This window comes from Eleginops maclovinus, chromosome 7, assembly GCF_036324505.1.
Source record: "Eleginops maclovinus isolate JMC-PN-2008 ecotype Puerto Natales chromosome 7, JC_Emac_rtc_rv5, whole genome shotgun sequence".
NCBI lineage: Eukaryota > Metazoa > Chordata > Actinopteri > Perciformes > Eleginopidae > Eleginops > Eleginops maclovinus.
In genome coordinates, this window is record NC_086355.1 from 19995796 (window position 1) to 20020632 (window position 24837).

General features: G+C 41.2%; 1 protein-coding gene across 1 annotated transcript in view; it reads left to right on the forward strand.

Annotated features, from left to right (window-relative positions):
• The window catches only part of dnah7 (dynein, axonemal, heavy chain 7), a 112244-nt gene that overhangs the window by 78631 nt on the left and 8776 nt on the right, over positions 1-24837 (forward strand). The window contains exons 50-63 of the mRNA XM_063888022.1: positions 218-408; positions 3976-4109; positions 4202-4537; positions 5987-6113; positions 6406-6600; positions 10066-10158; positions 10265-10441; positions 10642-10803; positions 10903-11103; positions 11306-11467; positions 12701-12886; positions 14045-14182; positions 19627-19857; positions 24480-24632. Coding sequence (XP_063744092.1) covers positions 218-408; positions 3976-4109; positions 4202-4537; positions 5987-6113; positions 6406-6600; positions 10066-10158; positions 10265-10441; positions 10642-10803; positions 10903-11103; positions 11306-11467; positions 12701-12886; positions 14045-14182; positions 19627-19857; positions 24480-24632 — 2486 coding nt within the window. The remainder of the gene's footprint in view (positions 1-217; positions 409-3975; positions 4110-4201; positions 4538-5986; positions 6114-6405; positions 6601-10065; positions 10159-10264; positions 10442-10641; positions 10804-10902; positions 11104-11305; positions 11468-12700; positions 12887-14044; positions 14183-19626; positions 19858-24479; positions 24633-24837) is intronic.

Genomic DNA, 24837 nt, shown 5'->3' on the forward strand with positions numbered 1-24837 from the left:
GCAGCAACATCCGGTGTCCATCCGCCGATCTGCTCCGACAAACAGGCTTTTTGTTCTTTGTTATGATAGTTTCCACGGCCAAAAAGTATCTTATTTTACAGTCACCTCACTTAAAGTTAGCTACCCATTGAGACTGCTTGTATGCAGCAAAATACCAACAAGGTTAAGCCTCCCCTGATCAGAAAACTTTGATAAAATATTGAACATCTTCCCTCAGTGCTGCTGGAGAATGTGGGCGAGGAGCTGGACCCCATCCTGGAGCCTCTGCTGCTGAGACAGACATTCAAACAGGGCGGTGCCATGTGTATCCGTCTGGGAGACTCCACCATCGAATACGCTCCAGACTTTCGCTTCTACATCACCACCAAGCTACGCAACCCACACTACCTGCCAGAGACCTCCGTCAAGGTACTGTAGTTGGTAACGCCCTCAGGCAGTGTATCCCAATACACACTTTAAGGATACCTGCGGATCAAAATGACTTTAAAGCAGGCTTTATGTGCTTTTTAAAAAATTGTATTCCATCCAAGATTCAATCTTTTCCTCCTCTGACCAATTTAGTTTCCTATCGCCATTTTTGTATTATCTGTAGGCAAACTTTTTGAGACAATAACAGGTTGTCTATCCCAAGCCTTGGCAGGCAAACAAAAGGTCTCTATGGAAACTGTAGAGTTTTAACGCTGTTAAATCTCTCTCTGAAACTTCTATCCTTAATTAAGGAAACATTTTAAGGGATAATACGCAATGCTCTTAAGTTAGTCTCCCACCATTAAGCCATTGAGCCATTTAGCCTAAAGTGTCAGGCAGAAATCTTAAGGCGTTTTGGCCAACAAGCCACTGGACCTTACAGTGTATTTGTGTAAATTCCTGCTACTGCCATCACTGCAACCTCCACCCACAGACACACACTCAGACAAACAGTCAGACCGACGTGCCTGCACACACACCTTTTTTCCTGCCAGTAATCAGAGCAGTGTCTGGCAGGAGCCACATGCCTCAGCTGTTTGCAGCAGGTGTCAGTGTTGATGCAATGAGCCCTGTGCAATCTCCCATGTCCCCACTACCCACCCCTTCCATGCAGATGGAGCTGGAACCCTTCTGTCCCACCGCAGCTAAGGATAGACGTATTTTCCACAACAAAGCTTCTGCCCACTCACACGTTAATAGAATGCGTTAGTAGAATACAGACTCAACAGGCATCTGCATTCCTCCACCTTTAAATTATGATGTCCTCCACACCTGATAACAACAACTTGAATTTACTTTCAGTAGTACAGTTCTTTCCACTACAGAAAAGAGTCCTATGTGGGGCACTGTGCTTCCTGTTGGCACCCTACAACCTTAATTGTTTTTGTGAGGTAAAGGTTATTATTGCTATCGTCTCTCCTCTATCGCGGCTTTCTTCTTTGGTTGAGGTTGTTGTTACTCTATAGATGGAATTATGGGCTGGAGAATATGCTGAGGAATTGGCTTGCATACATTGTTTACAGACATTTATGTTCCCCAGAGGATAAACTCTTATGACTTTGGTGATCCTCTGATCTTTCTTTAGTGTCACCAGCGGGTCAAAGTTTAACATTTTTCAGTGACATATGTCAATATCTACCAGATGGATTGGCACAGACATTCATGGTCCCCAGACAATGCATCCCTGTGACTATTAGGATTGCCATGAAATTGCAATTGTTTTTTTCCAGCGACAACATTTCGACTTGTCCAAAAACATTTATTTTGTTCATGACCTGAAAAACATTCCTGTCATCCTCTGCTTGACTTTATACTTAGTGCTTTTAAGCAATGGTTAGCATACTAACACACTAACCAAAGGTGTATAAAGTGATAAACATCTTGTCTACTAAATATTAGCAAGTATAAATTAGCATGTCTGGCTGTAAACTCTTAGTTTTGTTTATTTTAAAATGTGAATTCATCAGCAAATTGATTGAAATTCTACTAATTCTACTAAACTTTGACCTGCCCATTTTTCTGCACAGTGCACACTGCATGACATGTGAATATGTCTAACGATACGGACTCCAAATGTATATAGGCCCACTGAATGTATAATTATGTTCTGTTCTAACAGTTTGTTTTAAAGCCGTTACTTACCTGTATATCATTTTTATTTGTATTTCATATCGTTGTGTGAATCTCTACAGTTTTTCTTCTAAATCTGTTGCTGCAAAAACTTTTGAATTTCTCCCCGGGGATTAATAAAGGTACATCTTATCTTATCTTATCTTAAATTATTATCTAAGTACCTCTTTTCCTCCAGATAAATGAGCCCTACTTTTTCAGGTTGGTTCCTTGTTATTGCATCATGCTACTCACATGGCAGCACATTTCTACCGCAGCAATAGCAAATTATCACTCACCGATATCCACCTCTCCAATGGAGCACAGCGTCCCGAAAAAAAGAGAAGTATTCCACAAAAAAGCAACATTAAAGAAAACTGCATTACAGAGAGGCAAGGGGTTAGAAAGCTTTAGAAGATCACATTTCAAGCATCTATTTGCAGGGCCCCACACTTTATGGGCTGCTATTAGATAGATTCTTCAAATCATTTTTCAAAAGTGACTCAATCTTTTTTTTCTCCCCCTTTTCTGCCTACAGTACAGCGGGGCTTCCATTATATCCATTAAGCCCTGTTTGAAATGCAATACTTTCAAATACAACAAGGCAACTCCTAGTAATGCAGCCCTTAAGGAGCTCAGGGGACATAGGGGAGTGAGGAGGGAGGGTGCATGTGTGAAAAAGGACAGAGGGGAGATTTATGTGCGCTCTGAGTCTTTACCACCAGCTGAGTGGGTCCGCAGCATCAATAGAAATGGAATTAGGCCCCGGAGAAGTGCACTCGTTTATTAGGGCAGAGAGTAGATAGCAGGTGTGGGCTTTTAACCTCCGGGTAAGTGCACAGCAGAAGGACTCAGGCTGGGTGGTAAAAGACACACTTCCACAGTTTTCACAGTAAAAGAAAGAAAAAGCATCTTACCTGAGCTTTGCCAAGGATGGAGTGGTTAATGGAATTGATTGGAGAGGAGATTCGTAGGGGGTGCAGCACTGAAGCCATGATGATCACCGCTGCACTTGAAAGCACCCTACACTTAAATGCCCATGCTGAAACACACACACACCCTCATTTCAGCATGTGTATGTCTGTGTACTGTAATGTATATCACTGTCAAGTTCATTAAGAAAAACAATCACTATTTTCTTTTCATGAATAAGACAATTTGTGTGTCTCTTAGTTATTTTGCCCGGATAAGACACATCACTAATGAGCATTGTCAATATCTTTCATCATCAGACTTTCATCAGATAATGTTTGGATCAAATCTTTTGCCAAATAAATGAAAACATTTTTGGTTTTGGCTAGACTAGATACACTGAAAATGAATCTGATTTGGCTGAATAAATAAAAAAACTGACGGAGAGAAAACCTTTTGACTAAAGGTGAACCGAAAGGCAACGAGTCTTGGTAAACTCGAACTTGTCTGAAATTATAAAGGATAAAAATGACTCAAATGTGATAGAACAGGTGTGTGAAACTCAATTTCACTAGAATCACACAAGGGAATGAGTATCACATGAAAGGCCTGACATGGTTTTATTTAATTTACAAAAATATATAAAATCAATCCTTGATTATATTGTTGCAAGCCACATTGACATTAGTCCACATGAAGCCCTAAAAAGTCATTAAATACAAATTGAGCTCTGACTTCATACCATGTAGCCAAGCACAATAATGCATTATTATTATTTTTAACAACTAGGCTAACATTCAGTCAAGTACATAATTGCATGTGACATTAATGTTGTTTTTTTTAAAGTAAAAAACATCTTGGTAATGTAGTACATGTGGCCTGAATCCTAGCCTTCTGGCATGCAATCATCTGCACATTCACTCCTAAAAAATGCAAATAAACCTTTAGTTTGACACTTTCAAACTTCTATCCCCCTCTGTACTTTAGGTCACCCTTCTGAACTTCATGATAACCCCTGAAGGCATCCAAGACCAGCTCCTTGGTATCGTGGTGGCTCGGGAAAGGCCCGACCTAGAGGAAGAGAAACAGGCTCTTATCCTGCAGGGAGCCGAGAACAAAAGGTACTGTAGCACACTCCAGACTCAGGTCAAATGATGTCCATTAGCCAAATAAAAGGTCTCCCTCTACAAACACAAGTTGTATTCTCTTCCAGGCAACTGAAAGAAATTGAGGACAAAATCTTAGAGGTGCTCTCCTCATCTGAGGGCAACATCCTGGAGGACGAGACGGCCGTCAAGATCCTTTCCTGCTCCAAAGTTCTGGCCAATGAGATTTCAGAGAAGCAGGCTGTGGCCGAGGTGACGGAGCAGAAGATTGACGAGACCCGCATGGGCTACACCCCAATCGCTGTGCATTCAGCCATCTTGTTTTTCTCCATCGCTGATCTGGCGAATATCGAGCCCATGTACCAGTATTCCCTCACGTGGTTCATCAACCTCTTCATCAGCTCCATCGACAACTCAGATAAGAGTGACGACCTGGAGCAGAGGTAAGCAGGGCTGACAAACGCACTGACATATCCCACAAGTCACTCAAAGCTCCCTCTTCACTCAAAATGTCTTATACTACTTGTCAACTTACAGCAAAGCAATGTCAGACTAGGTATCGACTCTTTGCTGAGCCCCTCCTCTCTTGTTGTTAGGCCTCCTGTCGACGTGGCTTTTTTAACAATATCAGTGAGAGACAAATAGGAAAATCATTTCTGGAACAATAGTCCTGAAATACCCAGGAGAAGTAGACCAAATTAAATAAGGAGATATGCAAATAAAGTGCAATAGAGGACATTTAAATGGAGGCAAAGCTCACCAGACATCTCGCATATTAACAACTCACCTAAAGGATAAACACAGGAACATCAGAAAGAAGTCCATTATTGAAACTAAGTTATCCTTCTTTTCCGTTGGTTAATAGCTTGCCTGAATTGCTCGCACATCATGGGCTGGAACCATAACCGGTTCTTATAAATTATGAATAATTAAAAGAAAAGCACTTTTGTCTGCTTTTGTGCTTAGCAAGCTAACACTCACACCATTTAGAAACAGGCGAGACCACAGAATATACCAATAATTAGCATAACGTGGATTCTGGAGGTGCCTCTAGACTAACATCCTTAGAGCAAATGTTAAAGATATTTAGGGTTTCTACCTTTGATTCTGCAAACAACACTCTTTGAGGAAAGCTTCACTGCCACAGTGGGTGTCTGGTGCTGCTTTGGTTTACGAAGCTTGAAATTTGCATGACTAATTTTGCACCAAATGTTGTGCCTTATCAGATTACTGTGCACCAAGTAAGTTTAAATATGGACTCTTCATGTAGTTTGCGTAATGTGGCTTTAATTCAAAGTATCTGTTTAAGTGTGTTGTGTTTTTAAAGGCAACTAACGTTATTTTTTTAAATAGAGCATGTACATCAAACTATAAAGTTATAGTATGAAATACGTTTTATCATAACTAGTGTTTTACCTTGGCGCAAACAAACAAATCCTTTAGTCTTTTTTTAAGAGTTTTTCGAGCAACCAGTGCCAGTGTTGAAAGGAAGAGGGCGGCAAAGTGTCCTAAGGTTTCGAACCCTGGTTCCTACGCATTCGGACCAAGCCCCTGCCTGCTCTGAATGAGCTATACAGCGGCCCTGTCCTATGGTCTTTTAGCTGCGAGTGAGGTCTTCCACACACTTTAATTTGTATCAGACATCTCTTCTTTTGCATTTTGGCTTTTAAAAAAGCTAAATAATACAACGTCACCCCTAAACATTGAAGAGATCGTCTGTCTGACCAAATGCAAACTTCTGAATGCTTGACTGGCCTCCTTCACCCTGCTGCTAACATAGTATTGGAACAGTGGCCGCTAGAAAGGGGCTTAGCTTCAGGTTAATCATGCACAATTCTGTGAGTTCTGTTTGTTATGGAAGAAGATTACTAATACACTTGTACCATTTACAGACTGCAGATCCTGAGAGATTACTTCACATACGCGTTATACGTCAATGTGTGTCGCTCTCTGTTTGAGAAGGACAAGCTGCTCTTCTCCTTCTGCCTCAGTGTCAATCTGCTCATGCATGAAAAGCAGGTATGGAATACACACACTGCACAAATGTACAAAGTAACAACATGTAAGAACACTTCCAAAAGTGTAGTTTGATCTGCTTGTTGTAGGTGGTTAGCTTATCAAATAGCTGTTGTATATTATATATTTTAAAAATAATTCCTCCATGATTCATTTAGATGATCTGTAAAATGTGCATATTATTTTTTATCCAAGATAATCCCCAAGATGTGGAACCTTTAAACCGTTTAAAAGACCAATTCTGGTTAATCCTCCCCTAAGTTGACTCTCTAACAGCATGTAATTAATGTGTCAGGTGGATGAGGGGGAGTGGCGCTTCCTCCTCACAGGTGGTGTCGGTCTCGACAACCCCTACTCCAATCCCTGCACCTGGCTCCCCAAAAAGTCCTGGGACGAGCTCTGCCGCCTGGATGAGATGGAGCGCTTCAAAGGTCTGCGTAAAGACATTGCTCGCCTCAGAGGGGAGTGGAAGACGGTGTACGACAGCCCAGTGAGTGATATAAAAGACACAGGCTCTATGGGGATCTACAACATGTTCCTGTCATGTTGAATACAAACTGGGAAAAGTTAGTTCTCTGTCCTACCTCTCTCTAAAAGGAATTGTTGGATTGAATGCCTGATGGCAGACGGATGGGGATATTTTATAATCGTTATTACCCAAAAGAACACGAAGGAGAGTATTAAAATTCCCCCAAAATGCAAAAGTAGGGCGACTGTGGCTGCGAGGGAGTGCAACTGTCTTTCAATCCTAAGGTTGTGAGTTCAATCCGAGCCCCTGCAGTCAACACGTCGACGTATCCTTGGGCAAGATACTTAACTCCTGGCATGGCCAACGGTGTGTGAATGTTAAATTCCTCGAGCAAAAATAGTGGCAATTTGCTCTGTGTGAATGGGGTGTGAATGGATGACTTGTAGTATGAATATAAGTTCAGTTAATTTACCATTTTGTGTGAATGTAGATTAACATGGCTGCTGGAGTCTTATTGTAGAGACTCTAAAAACTGTCAGCTACGAAGTGTTTGGGATGAGATGTTTGGAAAGTGCAGCTGTTTATACTGTTTCACATTTCAATGGTAAATGGACTATATTTATATAGCCCTTGATCCAGTCTTTTACGACCCCTCAAAGCACTTTACATCAAGTCATCATTCATACAGAGCAATGTGGCATTTGCTCAAGGATGCAACATTCACATTGGCCCTGCAATCGGGAGCGAACCCGGGCTAGGTATCTTGCCCAAGGATACATCTACATGTTGACTCCAAGGGATGGAATTGTACCAGCAACCTTCCCATTGAAGGACAACCGCACTACACCACAGCCACAGTCACCATTTAGAAACATGTTACACCACAAAATATACCAATAACTACCATAAGATGTCAATTCTGGAGGTGCCTCTGGACTAACATCCTAAGCGCAAATGTTAAAGATATTTAAGGTTTTTAACTTTGATTTTGCAAGCACACACCTTGAATACTAAGACCTGACACACACACACACACACACACACACACACGCACCCGCGCGCAATATTAGAAAAAACTCTTTGAGGAAAGCTTCAGTGCCACAGTGGGTGTCTGGTGCTGCTTTGGTTAATATACACCAGTGGATTGTATTAGTAATTCATCATGTGATTTTGTCTTTTCTGTTATATTATGTTAATGACAGACATTTCATATTGTAATACTGCATATCCTTAAAGATCCTTTAATCTGGCTTTCTCAAGGAGTTCTTCTTCTTCTGCCTACTTTTTGTGCGTCATAGCTCCCAGACAGGTTTATTAATTAAGTTTGCTTCAGAATGATTAGAACTGCTGGTCAGAATCTTTGTAATAGATGCTAAACTTTTATTTAAATTCAGATTATATTATTTCATCTTCAACTATTTGGTGATTCAAATGTCTCCAAGCCTTGACTCCTCATTCAATCTTGCGTCAATAACTGAGTGTCATTTTGGGAAAGAAAGTGGGAGGAAAGTAATTTGTCAGCTGTGAATGGTGTCAACCCGACCTTCTCTCCATCTTTGAATCATAAAGGACCAAAAATTGAAGTTTTATGTAATTAAATCTTTTTCTGTTCCTGTTGTGCCAGTCGCATCTACGCAATCACGACCCAACAGCAGCTGTTTAATCAATGCGCGGCGCTCATAACCATGTGTGTGCTGCACATGCTTGTCTCTTTGCTGTCACAAACACAAAGACACACGCACACCATCTTTGATTTATAATCAAGAGAATCAGCCACAACACTTCCATCCAATTAAATGTACTTTGTTCCAGTTGTAGAATTCACATGTATTCAATCTTGATGCACGAACAGCTGTTCAATCAAGCACACAGCCACTCACACACACTTACACACCCCTGTGCACACGGAGAATCCCCAGGAGACTCTAAATAGGTGTATTCGTCTCAAAGCACCTGCTAACACACATAGCCAGAAGTCTCTTGACAAACAGCCTGGGGAGAGCAATTCCCAAAAAAGTTCCCGCTGCCATTGCTCACTTCCTCTCGTAAACTTGTTCCACAAATGAATCAAACATATCGCTCTGACCCAGTACCCAGTGGTGTTTCTGTTTCCCCACCCCTTTCTCCGTCCACATGCTTTTTCATACATATGTATTTATCTCCCCTCATTACTTTCCCAGCCATTCACATTACAGATTACCCCGCTGGTTGCTTAATTACATTGCTTAATCTTGCAACAGCTCCATACAATACAACCCCACCCCAGAAACTCACTTGGCAAAAAAATGGCATAATGCTGCCTGGTTTTTCAAGGAAATATTGTTAGCTGCATGCATCCTTTCCTCATGAATAACAAAGCATTTAAGCTCATTTGTTAGTTCATATTTGTATGTTTTATCATATGTCTCCATGCTTTAATGTTCAAAAAGCTCTTTATGTTTCTCATACTGCCTGTACTGCAGTACCTTTTACCCTCCGTCTGAAACCAGGGCCCAGTCTGATCTTCTGGCCGACTCTTTTGTGATTGGTTTAGAGATGTCCGACCCCTTAGCCTATCACGGCCAGTGTGTTGGCGCTAGCTAATAGAAGTGTGAGTGTTACATCACTATGTTAAGGAAGTGAACAAAAGGAGTCCAATGGAGGCGTTTCATGCTGGTCCGAGAGTGTCTGGGAGAGAAAATCCCTCTGGAGGGAACACAGGGATTTAAGCCTTTGCAGACCATTTACATGCACTAAAACGTATGTGTAAGGGGGCACTTTATGATGACTAGATACAATTAAGTAATCGTGATCATTTCTTCCTCCCCCCCCCCCTTACTTTTGTAAACAACATACTTCTTTTTAATACTACAGTTCCCAGAATACCAGTACCAGCAAAGCAAACTATAAAAAGTGTGTTTAACATGCTGTGAACAAATCTGGTTTTATTATGTATAGGGTCTGCTAACAGTGAAAGTGAGAGTAGTTACCTGGCTGAGAGGATGGAGGTGTTCAGCCTGCCGCCTGCAGCTCTCTGTGGCTCCTGACGCTTACATTACTCCCTACGATATTTCAACCTGATCCGCTGACAGAAAAGGCCCAAAATAACTGTGGTTTTGTTTTGTATACGTTGCATTTTTGATTAACGATGACGGGATCAATTACAAAGTTTGCATTTCCTGTGACTACTTCATAATAAAAGTCAAATGTGTGTCAGTGTTTAAACATGATGCTGCAGCAGTAGGAGATGTCCGATTTGCAAAAGCAGTAAATTATTACTTTTTTTCATGTCATCACATTCAGCCTCTATCAGGGTTAGAAAAAGTGAATAGGATCCATCACCATTGTTTAGCCTCCTTCTGCAATAGTAAAATATTAAACAGAAATATATTTACATTAAAACAAAGTGTTGGCAATGGAATAAGTGGAATAGTTGAATTTAAAGGAACTCCTTGATATTTATGTGCGGTCTGATTACAATAATGTTTTGTGTGTGCATTTCTGCAGAGCCCCCATCAGACTCACTTCCCTGAAGAGTGGCAGGAGAAGCTGAGCCAGTTCCAGAGGATGCTAGTGATCCGTTGTCTCAGACCGGACAAGGTGAGCTGCTTCCCAGAAGATGGTCTGATATTATTAAAACATTGAGTCATAGCTCAATTTCTTCGAACCATATAACCTTAAAAAATGTTCTAATTGTCCTGGACAGGTTGTTCCCGTGGTGCAGGAGTTTGTCGCCGACAGTCTGGGTCGCCCGTTCATCGAAGCGCCGCCCTTTAACCTGTCCAAATCCTTCGTGGACAGCCACTGCTGCGCCCCCCTCATCTTTATCCTCTCCCCCGGCTCAGACCCTATGGCTGCTTTGCTGAAGTTCGGAGATGAAAAGGTACTTGGAGACACCTGGGAAATCCTGCAGCTTTGAAGCCTGCTGTGTGTACAAACTCAAAATGAAATGGGGAAATAGAATCCCATGGATTTCCCAGGCTCCTCCACAGGTCTTAAAAGCACTAAAAAAATGATTTTAGCTCCTTCCCAGTCAGAAAGCATCTACATGAGTTTGTGTGCACGGCTGTTCTTTACCCTCAGGGCTTTTCGGGGAACAAGCTGACTTCCCTCTCCCTGGGCCAAGGCCAGGGTCCTATTGCGATGCGTATGATCGAGACAGGCATTAAGGAGGGCACCTGGGTGGTTCTTCAGAATTGCCACTTGGCCACTTCTTGGATGTCAACACTGGAGAGAGTCTGTGAGGTCAGAACACACCCACACACACATTATTTACCCCAGAGTAGTACAGTATAAATAAATCTGTCAATAAATGAATTCATTTTTATTTGTTGCTGCGAGCAGGAGCTAATCCCAGACACCACCCACCCAGACTTCAGGCTCTGGCTGACCAGCTACCCCTCTCCCACCTTCCCCGTGGCCGTACTCCAGAATGGGGTGAAGATGACCAATGAGGCTCCGAAGGGCCTCCGCGCTAACATTGCACGCTGCTTTTTAATGGACCCCATCTCTGACCCGGAGTTCTTTGGCAGCAGCAGCAAGCCGGTCAGTGTGTGGGTGCATGTGAATTTGTTTAATATGCATACCCATCATGCCTGCATCAGTGGGTGTCCTAAGCTCCTTTTGTGCCTGTTATCCCCCCCACTGACGTCTTTGTTTGAGCTGCTGAAATACAGAACGACCACCACTGTCTATGTAACTATTGATCCAAGACAACGCCTTCAATACATGCTCTTCCAACATGCAGGTTGTGTTCAAGAAGCTTCTGTACGGCCTGTGTTTCTTCCACGCCCTGACCCAGGAGAGGAGGAAGTTTGGACCTCTAGGCTGGAACATTCCGTACGAGTTCAATGAAACCGACCTCCGGATCTCTGTACAGCAGTTACACATGTTCCTCGAACAATACGAGGTAGTTGTTTTTCCTGTCCCAAATTATTTTTATATTTCTTAAATGTAAGGTAGTCTTGTTTCCTGAAACTCAATGGGACGTAGGTCAAAGTGAAGCCAATGCAGTAGGGCCTGCAGGGGGCAAAAAGTCTAATTTTATAGAAATCTATGAGAAAATGACCCTGTTTCCCACTTAATTTCCAACCTCAGTAGGCATTTTCATAACGAGTTTATGATCTCAATATTACATTTGAAGTCTTCTTCTTGAATACAACATTCAGTTATAGTGCCATTTAGAGTAAAATAGAGGGTAATGCAGGGTATATTATGATGACATTGACAAGTTGATATCACAGTTTCTCTACAAGGCGTGGTTTAGTTTAAGAGGTGGGTGTACATTTTCACAAGTCCATTTTTATATTACTTTTTCTTGCTTGCCATAATTAGCTTTCCAGTAAACACCACAGTTATTGTGAATTTAGAGGCGAAGAAGGGGCGGGTCATGATCTTGCAATCCTATGAATAAAATGAAGCTGCCGGTCTTTGCTCTTCCCCACCTCCATATGGCTACATCATATACAGTCTGAAAGAAACATCACATGTTTCCCATATTTCACACAATGTAAGATGCAGGCTAGTGCATAGGCGCAGAGCATTATTGGGTCATACATACTTTACAAACACTCCAATAAACTGATTATATATCTCTGGCACAAAGTCTAACTCAGACTCTCGCACGCAAATACACACCATACTCCTCCGTATATATTCAACATCTACTTATAACCCTGTAATAGAAATCTGGGCTTTTACAAGTGCGTTCCTCTTCGCTCAAGGATCAGCTTTCATCAGCTGTATTCAAAAACCCTCTTGACATTTTTCACACGAACACAAAGCACTCCAACCCTCCACAATTTCCCTCATCCCCCTGCTGTAGCTGAGAAAAAGTAGCAGAAAATCTTTTTTTTGAGCAAGTGACATTTTCATCTTGTAACCAAGTGTCACTCGCTGCATTCTGAAGTGAATTCCTCTTCCAGGAAATGCCACACTGGCCAGAACCACCCACCTTTCCACCTCCTATTATGTTAGTTTCCCTTCCAAGTCCAGCTTGTGAAGTATATTTCAGCCAGGTTTCTGAAGAACATTCACAGAAATTGAGAGAATGCATTAGTCAATACTCCATTGCAACATGCAGTCCTAACGTGAGATTATGATACGGTTCCTGTTTAAAATGCATGATTCCATTTTTCTGCAGGAAGTGCCGTTTGATGCCATCCGCTACATGACTGGCGAGTGTAACTATGGAGGCCGTGTGACAGATGACTGGGACAGACGGACCCTGCGCACCATCCTCTCTATCTTCTACACTTCAAAGGTCGCCACGGACCCCGACTACAAGTTTGATCCCAGCGGGCTTTACTATGCACCAGCTGCGGAGGATGTAAGAAAACTGAAAATCATTGCTATATAAATCCTTGCAAACTCCAGACTTAGCAATAACAAAATGTTTCTTTGTTATTGGTTGGGATTGGAAAAGATTAGAAAATGCCATATGTCATTACAGGGGAATGAGTTCAGTATTTTACAGTCACGTTAACAGGCTGCAGGGAGTTAACTCTTTTAAGGGGCCGTATTTCATATTGAACATGAAAACTGTTTATTTGATACCTCTTTCACCCTCTGTCTGAAACCAGAGCCCAGTCTGCTCTGATTGGTTAGCTGGCCGGCTCTGTTGGCCTGTCACAAACAATAGAAGCTTGTTAGTGATGTCACTGCCTTTGCAGACTATTTACATGCACAAAAACCTATATAACACACTACACGAAAGGGAACCCCCCCCCCAAAAAAAAGCAGAATAGGGCTTCTTAAAAAGCTCTTTCTAACTATCATCATCATCTGGGTCATTTATCTCTCAGTGATGATTTGCATACAGTAAGTTGGGTGACTTTGTATCGTTTTTGCAGGCAGGGCAGAACATCTGATCATTTGCCAAGAAAGTAACCGTATGATTTTGAATAAACACACTCCTGCTATATCCAAGACGTGCTTAGCATCACTCTGTTACTCTTGTATTCACAATATGTTGACCTTTAGAGAGATGGTAGAGGCATGCTTCTGAAATGTAAATATCAAAAATCCTGTTTAAATGTCTTCCTTTAGTTATATGAAACAGCCCGTGCTTCCAGAAAAAGTGCCTTGAGAACCCAATAAAAGTTCCTCTCCCGTTAATGTGTTTGTTTATAACTAAACATATTTCAGGACTCAGCCTGGTCGTTGAGCTACCTTTTAAAAAGTCATTAGGAGATCAAATGTGTGTAACAAGGCACAGCAGGCGACCACCATCAGCCAGGGTTGATACATTTGTTAACACAAGTGCAATCTATGGTGCTCTCCATTTTATTTGGCATTTTGTTCTCCAGTGCTGCATCTCCCCCCCCCCCCCCTGCAACCACATCTTTTATTCATGAAGTCACATTTACATAGTCATTAAAATAAATGTCAGCAATCTAAGGAGCTGACTTGTTTTTCAATGACTGTTATTACTCGAGATGTTTCGTAAAAAATGTGCACTTCACTCTGCTCCCTCTGTTTCCTGCAGTACAACAGCTACATAGAGTACACCAAGTCGCTGCCACTCAACCCTTCACCGGAGATTTTTGGCATGAATGCCAACGCGGATATCACCAAGGATCAGTCTGAGACTCAGCTCCTGTTCAACAGCATCCTGCTCACACAGGTAAACCCACCCGGAGCCAACACCAAGGATCTTATTGATTTCCTGCTTGTCAGGAACTCAATAACAAGCATGTACAAGTGCTGAAACACACACACACACACACACACACACACACACACACACACACACACACACACACACACACACACACACACACACACACATAGACAAACAAAACAAGATGTTGTACTATCACTTGCTTTTCTTTTGAGCCATTGTCACTTGCAAAAAGACATTTTGTTAGTGATCCATTAGGGTTAAACTGCACTCACATGATACGTGATTTTCTCTTTGCTCACCCCCAGGTGGGGCCTTATGAAAAAAGTTTTGTTTCTATGGTTACCTGCCTTTTTAGCTTGTGCCACTACATTCAGCTGTCATCTGATTGGTTGTGTGCAGAGAGGTCAGCCACATAGTATAGATCATTAAAAATGTCTGAAAAAACAACATAGTAGAGTATGCCGAAAAATGCTAAAAGCGACATAATATGGTCTGTGGAAAAGTTCTGAAAAAACGACATGTCGAAACATACAAAAAAAGACATTGAATAGTATGTTACATTTTTCTGAAAAGTAGACATAGTATGGTTGTTGAAAAAATCCCAAAAGCACAATAGTATGTCTACATTTACAGAACAAAACGATATAGTATAGTATCTATTTTTCTGGTTTGTTCTCTCTACAACGATGTCAGCAACAAGGTCAAAGTTGAAATGATTTGAATTTTAAGCACAGTGCTTGGCAACAATTTGGTGTGGAGCTTCCACATAGTCGAGCTGCACCTCTTTCTCCATAGTAACACAGTGGTAGCACAGAGCCGTTTTATTATGTATCATGTGAATGCAGCTGTAGGGTTAACAATAGAAACACAGACACACTGTGATTGAAGTAAAGAGTATTGTCGTACAACAGTATAAGAGATGGAATACTTACAGTACAACAAGTCAGTCTGAAAACAGAGAATGTTAAGTATTGTTATACTATCACACAACACAACATCGCTCCACCAGGCAAGGTTGCCCCTTGAGCCCTCATCTATTTGCCCTAGCCATTGAGCCTCTCTCCATCGCACTTCGTTGTGATCCCCGTATCATAAGTATTTTCCGAAATGGAATGGAACAAAGGGCTTCTCTTTATGCAGACGACCTTCTTCTTTATGTTTCCAATTTCTCTTTGTCTATCCCTGCAGCTCTCTCTATTCTTAATTCATTTGGTGCTATATCTGGTTACAAACCAAATTTAAGTTAAAGCGAACTATTCCCTTTAAATAAAGCAGCACGTGACTACCCCCTACATAAGTTGCCATTTAAAACTGCGCCAAACAACTTCACTTACTTAGGGATTCAGGTAACTGATAGGTTCAAAGACCTTTATAAAGCTAATTTCGGCCCTCTTCTGACCCGCATACAGGAGGACTTTGACCGGTGGTCCGTGCTGAATCTGTCTCTAGCTGCCCGAATCAATTCTATCAAAATGAATACCCTCCCCAAATTTCTATATTTATTTCAATGTATACCCATTTTCCTCCCCCAAACATTTTTCCGTAAAATTAACACTATTATTTCAGACTTTATTTGGAACAAGAAAATACCCCTAGGATACGCAAACAGCTTTTACAGAGACCAAAGGCGCTGGGTGGAATGGCTCTGCCGAATTTGAGGTTTTATTATTGGGCTGCCAATCTGAGAATTATACAATCCTGGCTACACTCGGATTCGCTTCACTCCCGGCCTGTTTGGCTTGAAATGGAGGCTGCTTCCTGTAGGCCAGCATCTCTCTCAGCATTGGCTCACTTTTCCATTAAGAGCCCCCCCCCCCCCCCCCCCCCCCTCTGTTTACACTAAAAATGTAATTGTTAAATCCTCCTTGAGAATCTGGAGTCAGTTCAGACGCTGCTTTGGTCTCCAAACATACTCTACGTTAGCCCCTATAACTGCAAACCCTGTTTTCCCTCCATCCGTAATAGACGGTTCATTTACTATCTGGTCCAACCAAAGCATCAACTCATTCAAAGACCTGTATATTGACAACACATGTGTGTCCTTCCAGCAGCTATCTGAGAAGTTTGCTCTACCTAGGCAGCATTTCTTTAGGTATCTACAGATCCACAGTTTTGTCAGCAATAGATTTCCTCAGTTTCCTAACCTCCCCACTGATTCGTCATTAGACACATTCCTTAAGCCAGTACCCGCTCTGAAGGGATTGATGTCTCATATCTATGCTCAGATTTATTCCCTTTGTCTAGTCACCTTAAACTCCATTAAAGCTCTCTGGGAAGTAGATCTTGGTGAGGAGATCCCTGAGGATCTTTGGGGGAAGGTCCTTGCTTGTACATCAATCTTCTGTTTGTGGGAAACATGGACTGATCCAGTGCAAAATTGTGCATCGCACACACTTCACAAAGGTCAGGCTCTCTAGAATCTATAATGATGTAGACCCAACTTGTGACAGGTGTCGCCAAGCACCAGCAAGCCGGCTTTACATTCTTATTGGATCACAATCTTTAGATCACTGTCGGAAGTCATTGGAAAACCAATTGATCCTAATGCTATGACTGCACTGTTTGGTGTTGCTCCACCCACACTGCCACTCTCTTCCCTGGAGACAACCTATATAGCCTTTGTTACTTTATTAGCCAGATGCTTGATATTGCTCTGGTGGAAATCTTCAATTCCTCCCTTGCATACCTTGTGGATAAAATAAGTGTTAAATTTTGCTAAACCGGAGAGGATCAGATGCTTAATGAGGGGCTCCCTGAGGAAACTTTATAAGATTTGGGACCCATTCGTTGAATATGAACGGGGGCTGGACATGCCAGATATCTGCCAGGCAACTGACAGTGATTTATGATTTATGTATACACAATGTTTATTTTTATTTATTTAATTTTTTGTTGTTGTTTGTTTTATTGTATTTTTATTATTATTATTATTATTATTATTATTATTATTATTATTTATTTATTCATTATTTCTCGATTTATCTACCGACTGATTTCATTTCTTTAGTCTTAATTATTCTAATATATTCTTAGTCTGCTGTGTTTGTCCTGTCCTGTCTTGTTTTGGTTCATTTAACTTGCACTGTTACTTTGTCACTTATATTTACCAAATGCTATTATATTGTATATTTGTTTTAATTGAAAAATCTCAATAAACAGATTGTTAAAAAAAACACAGCACAACATGACAACAAAGTACCACTGAACACACAGACCCAATTTCATTACGTGTCATCTTTATGTAAATCACACTGGCAGTCTTTACAGTAAACACACTGATACTGGAAAACCAGACACTCGTCCCATACAATTGTCCAATACAAACAAATGATTACATCAACAGAAAGGCTTAAAAGATCCACATTCCACATTTTAATACATTCCATTTAAATGATCTGCTGGATTATGAAAACTGTACACGGGGCCAAGAAATAACTGATATGATAAAAACACGGCTGCCTGGCATGGGTACAGGTGGAGAAAAAAAAGTTCACTGATCTTCAGAGCCAGCAGCCCTGGGTCACTTCCGTTGAACAATGCTCCCCTCTTGGACAACATCCCAAATGCTCAGTTGGAATGAATCTACTCAGCTGGTAGATTGTAGGCAACAAACACACTCAAAATAACTTCCCTGCAGTACCCACACTCAAACACACAGACCTAGACACTGAAATACTGTCTCAAATAAATGTGCATGACATCAATATGCTTCCCTAGAGTTCCCTCGTCTTCTATAAGTGTCCTCGCCAGCATTAAATATTTTATCGCCCTACATTAGGATGTACTGCAACATTAATTACAGAGGAAAATATAAATAAATATTTCAGTTGTTTGAAGAGAGACTTCTCAAAGAACAAAAAAAGATGGCTTTGGCGGAGCTGTGTGATCCCACATCATTAAATCTCAGCTCTGTTGAGTCAAATCTGAGAGAGATCTCACACAGAGACCTACTTTAGGACGAGAGCAGTACAGTGTCTTCTGAAAGGTGGAAAGGGATTTTTATTTACCCATCTGTTTATGTTAAGATACAATTAGCGAAGACTTTTCAGTATGCTGAAACCCTGTGGGAAATAACTTGATATTAACTTTAAGCGAGCTACAGAACATGCATGCATCATATATATTCTAATACCTAATTTAATCGCTTTACTAATATAATATGCCGTCACAAACAAGAAAAAGTACATCTTGCAAAGAAATAGACAATTATTTCCATGGGCATTGCCACTTTGAGTTAAAATTAGAGCTCGATGGAGTCTGGCATCCATTCATATAAACTCCTTTCAACAAGATTAATAATGGCTCCAGTCGTGTGTGGACTTTATTAGCATCTAATACGGTCCCATCAGTCTCAATGACCGATAAACAGGGAGATGCTTCAAATGGAATCAAACAGCTATTTGTCATTCCCCTACTGTAACCCCGATGCCATTAGGCAATGATTATCCATTACCGCTGCCTGGTGACAGAGCATCAGATAGGTAAATGGTGCAAGTTGGAATGAGAGCAAAGCGGAAGAATCGCAGATTAGGGTGAATAATTATCAGCATGAGTGATTATTAGATTAGATTGCATCGAATGACTGTGTGGGATAAATTGGGGCGAAATGTTTGTGAAGCCTTTCTCTCTGTGTGTGTGTGTGTGTGTGTGTGTGTGTGTGTGTGTGTGTGTGTGTGTGTGTGTGTGTGTGTGTGTGTGTGTGTGTGTGTGTGTGTGTGTGTGTGTGTGTGTGTGTGTGTGTGTGTGTGTGTGTGTGTGTGTGTGTGTGTGTGTGTGTGTGTGTGTGTGTGTGTGTGTGTGTGTGCGTGCGTGCGTGTTCATAGATGGATTGCAGTAAGTACAGCTCCAGGCAAAAATGAAGAGACTACTCAAAATTTGTCTTAAATATTTATCTCTACATGTATGGCAACCAATCCAGTGTTTGTTGAATTCCAACACAGAGAAATGTTGTCTTAGTTTATAGAATACAATGAAAAAAAAATATATATATGTATAATTAAACTCAAACACATATCTATAAATAGTAAAACCAGAGAAATGAATAGTGCTGCACTGGTGTCCTAATTCTTTCCGGAGCTGTATGTGCTTGTGATCTCATCAATCATGGTTTTAGCTAGCCTGAAGAACGTCTGGAAATGATCGAAGGGAAGTTCAATTTAAGAGAAATCATATGAGTAGGACGTTCTGTGTCAGTTTGCGTCCTTTTTTAAGGATGAATATACATCAATTGGGCACAAAGATGATGAAATATAAGTAGAAGTCAGAACCTCTTAACATCAGGGTCTTCTCCTGGATCAAAATAGCACCAACGCCAGTCAAATGGAATACATAATTTGACAAGTCAAAGACGGCGAAAAGATAATTTCCTGCCGAAAAATGATGAACTGTCAAAGTCCTGCCTCCCTTTCTCATCTGTCCCTCTGTCGCTCTGTGTCTCTGATCAGTCCCGCTCTTCAGGCGGAGACGCCAAATCCTCAGATGACATGGTCTTTGATGTGGCAGCTGACATCCTGAGCAAGCTGCCTGCAGACTACGACTTGGAGGCTGTGATGCGGCGCTTCCCCACCAGCTACAATCAGAGCATGAACACAGTGCTGGCGCAGGAGATGGGCCGCTTCAACACCCTGCTCAGCGCCATCCGAGACTCCTGCATCAACATCCAGAAGGCCATAAAGGTACACAGGAGGGGTTTAAAGAAATAGATATACAGTATACAGTGGGGCAAAAAAGTATTTAGTCAGCCACCAATTGTGCAAGTTCTCCCATTTAAAAAGATGAGAGAGGCCTGTAATTTTTATCATAGGTACACTTCAACTATGAGAGACAGAATGGGGGAAACAATCCAGGAAATCACATTTTAGGATTTTTAATGAATGAATTGGTAAATTCCTCGTTAAAATAAGTATTTGGTCACCTACAAACAAGCAAGATTTCTGGCTCTCACAGACCTGTAACTTCTTCTTTAAGAGGCTCCTCTGTCCTCCACTCGTTACCTGTATTAATGACACCTTTTTGAACTCGTTATCAGTATAAAAGACACCTGTCCACAACCTCAAACAGTCATACTCCAAACTCCACTATGGCCAAGACCAAAGAGCTGTCAAAGGAGACCAGAGACAAAATTGTAGACCTGCACCAGGCTGGGAAAACTGAATCTGCAATAGGTAAGCAGCTTGGTGTGAAGAAATCAACTGTGGGAGCAATTATTAGAAAATGGAAGACATACAAGACCACTGCTAATCTCCCTCCATCTGGGGCTCCACGCAAGATCTCACCCCGTGGGGTCAAAATGATCACAAGAACGGTGAGCAAAAATCCCAGAACCACACAGGGGGACCTAGTGAATGACCTGCAGAGAGCTGGGACCAAAGTAACAGAGGCTACCATCAGTAACACACTACGCCGCCAGGGACTTAAATCCTGCAGTTCCAGACGTGTCCCCCTGCTTAAGCCAGTACATGTCCAGGCCCGTCTGAAGTTTGCTAGAGGGCATTTGGATGATCCAGAAGAGGATTGGGAGAATGTCATATGGTCAGAGGAAACCAAAATAGAACTTTTTGGTAAAAACTCAACTGGTCGTGTTTGGAGGAGAAAGAATGCAGAGTTGCATCCAAAGAACACCATACCTACTGTGAAGCATGGGGGTGGAAACATCATGCTTTGGGGCTGTTTTTCTGCAAAGGGACCAGGACGACTGATCCGTGTAAAGGAAAGAATGAATGGGGCCATGTATCGTGATATTTTGAGTGAAAACCTCCTTCCATCAGCAAGGGCACTGAAGATGAAGCGTGGCTGGGTCTTTCAGCATGACAATGATCCCAAACACACCGCCAGGGCAACGAAGGAGTGGCTTCGTAAGAAGCATTTCAAGGTCCCGGAGTGGCCTAGCCAGTCTCCAGATCTCAACCCCATAGAAAATCTTTGGAGGGAGCTGAAAGTCCGTGTTGCCCAGCGACAGCCCCAAAACATCACTGCTTTAGAGGAGATCTGCATGGAGGAATGGGCCAAAATACCAGCAACAGTGTGTGAAAACCTTGTGAAGACTTACAGAAAACGTTTGACCTGTCATTGCCAACAAAGGGTATATAACAAAGTATTGAGATGAACTTTTGTTATTGACCAAATACTTATTTTCCACAATAATTTGAAAATAAATTCTTTAAAAATCACACAATGTGATTTCCTGGATTTCTTTTTCTCATTCTGTCTCTCATAGTTGAGTTATACCTATGATAAAAATTACAGGCCTCTCTCATCTTTTTAAATGGGAGAACTTGCACAATTGGTGGCTGACTAAATACTTTTTTGCCCCACTGTACATTTGAGCAGTAAGGGCATAACTTTTGAACCCACCCTCAGGAATCGTTTGGATACTTATGGCGTGATGCATGGCCGAACGCACGGTAATTACATTAAATGTGTTTGTTTTGGATAAACAGCGCAGCCGAATGATGAATCATCATTGATTTCACATTTCTGCGCAGCGAAAGCAATATCTCATCAGAGGAAGCACACCTCTGCTGTATGATTACACGGGAAACTCCGATAATACATCCTCAGAAAACTGATACTGTTGGAAGTAAGCACCACCATCCAAGCACACTGATCTAACACCATCATTTTCTATTACAGGGAAACACTCGGACAGTAATTGGGAAAGTTTAGTGAATGAACCACTATGCAGAATAACTGCCTCCTCCTGAAAATCTATATGCAGTATGTTACTCCACTTCCTGTTTAATAACTGCTGATGTGACAGCGTGCAACAGGTGAAGGTGTAAAGCACTGAGCTGAAATTGATACACGATAGAAATGTAGTTGACCCTGTTTGAAGGACAGGAATGAAGCAGCCACCAAAATATATCTGAATCATTAGCGAGTGCTCTTAACCTTCCCTCAGAAAGTACTCTTACCCTCTGAAGCACAGAGGGTAACTGAGCCCACGCTGCTAGAATCAGGATCTCCATTTGTTAATGTTATGTCTTCTTATGATGACTTCTTTTTGCCAGTCCACACACTGCTAGAGCAATAATAGTGGCTCTTTGGCACTCCAGGCGAGTGGATTTTCAATTTCACTGGCCCAACCATTGTAACCACTGGCCCAGAAGTATTCGTCAGAAAATTGAGCCCAATAATTAGGAAAAGAACAAATTTGATGCAATTGTAATTTATGTGCAAACTATATTAAAGTCAATGAGTTTCCTCCTCTGCATATTCTCTCTTCCTGGAAGCCTGCATCTACATAGTTTACATGGACACAGCGGGTGTTTAATTTGCTACCTTCTGCCTCTTCACACACAACTTGTGTGAGGCACTCTTATTATGAGGGTCAAACCCTGTGGAGTGTTCTACTACCTGGCCCTAAAAGAGTGTAGATAAACAAGCAATACACTCCCATCTGATCTGCTGCTTACTCCATATCATCTGGAAATAAGTAAATATAACTTCTACATTATGATTAGTATTATACATTTATATAAAGCAATTGTTCATTATCTGATCATTCTAATAATGATATCCTGTTCATTGTAAAATAAAATCAAAAACCCACTGATCGGTAGGACGGGGACATTTCTGCTATGAGTATTATTATTTTTACAATGCACTTAATTGCCTGTCAATGTCAGGGGGTAGAAATATAATGCCTACGTTCGGTTACAGCCTTCTGTAGTCTGATTTAACAGAACTCATTATGTCAACTTCAGAACATGTTGAAGCCAACTCCAACGATCACCTTTACTTTCTCTCACTCTTTTTCTTATACTACTTTCCTTGAACTCTTCTGGGACTTTTTCTTACTGGAAACTTTATTATTTACAGTATTGACCAATCTCACAGTTATGTTCTACTTGTATTGGTTAGTCGTTTGGTCTATAAAATATCAGAAGATAGGTAAATATGTCCCTCCCAGTTTTTTTAAGTTGAAAGTTATGTCTTTACATGGCTTGTTTTATATATTGAGTTTAATCTTATATAATATAAAAAGAGAAACACTGTAAATCCTAATGATAAGAGGCCCAAAGAAACATTTTCTGCCACCACTGATGCATTATGAAAATACTTTGCGGTTACTTTCTGTTGATCAATTAATACATTTATGGTCTTATCGCTGCAGCTACATTTGCTTATTTGTGCAAAACTAAGAAAAGCTGAGGCTCTTGGGAATAGAAGAAGGTTTTCATCCTCTCTGCACCATGCCTGTTTTTTCCAGATTTGATGGTAGTCAATAGTTTCCAATAGACAGACATCCCTACATCCACACCACTAGCATGGTAATACGAAGATGTGAATTATGCAATGTTATGTTTCTAAAGACATTTTTTAAAAGTTGTGAGAATTAAATGTTTCAATCCAAAAGAAAACAGGGGAGCTGCAGCGACACCATTGCTGCGTGTGCCAAGGCTATCAACATGAAGACAATGGGAAGACTACCCAATATTGCTAATTCAAACCACTAACTACCATCACTCAGAGACCCACTTGCAGAAGTGAAAATATCTACTTCAATAAAATACAAAAATGTTATTACTGACTTTGTGTTTCTAAAGGTTTGGAGATATTGCACATGCCGTGCTCATTAGACTAAGAAGAGTGCAATTATCCAGTTCATAGTTTTGCAAACTAAAGACCAAACAGAATACAATCTGAGCATATGTGCATATGTTTAGCTCTGCACTCCTCATTAAACCACATTTAAAAAATGTTAAAGTACACGCCTGAGCATACACATGTCTTTCTATACCATTTGTTAAACAAATTACACACACATTTCCTCCTGAGATGCAGCAGTCTCTTGGGACTTAAGTGGAAAGTGCATAAAGAGTCAAGTAAGGGGAATGAGCTCATCAACCATAGGCCCCCTGCAGAGCAAAGAAGGGTTCTCATTTTGAAGCTGTCTGTCACCCATCTCAACAGAGAGCTTTTTAAGTGACAAGTATTCGAACAGCACTAGAACACCTTCACATTTCCAATCACTACACAAGTGTGTTATAGCAACCTAATAAAACGTACTCTCATTTCACACAACCCAGCTCTTTTTAAAGGTTTGATCCCACAGTGAACTTCCACCATGTCCTTGCAGTACATTTCAGAGCGAATACTTCTGATTGTTTTTTCCTATCCGTGAAACTGTTTCTTGTTTTCATATAGGACGTTTCAGTTCTGCGGTTTGTGAAAGAAATACCACTATAAGAAGACAAAAGAACGTGTGCCCCTGTTCCCACCTTGATACTATGTGTGTATGTAGATCTGTTTGCATTCATGGTCAGATATCTTGTTGTATCTCTTTGACTTGCAGGGGCTGGTGGTGATGTCTTCTGAGCTGGAGGAGGTGGTAAGCAGCATTCTGACAGGTCGTATCCCGGGCATGTGGATAAAAAAGTCCTACCCAAGCCTCAAACCCCTTGGAAGCTACGTCAATGACTTTCTGGAGCGACTTAAGTTTTTACAGGTACGTCAGAAAAAACAACATAGTATAGTATGTTAAAAATGTGCAAATAATGTCATAAAAAATGACAGTATAGAATTTTGAAAAACAACATTTCAAGACTTAAATTTCAAAGGTTTACTGTTATATACACAACTACTGTACAGTGTAATGAAGTCATGCTTCTGCAGCTTAACTTGTCAAGAGCCAACATTGATTGGTCTGAGCA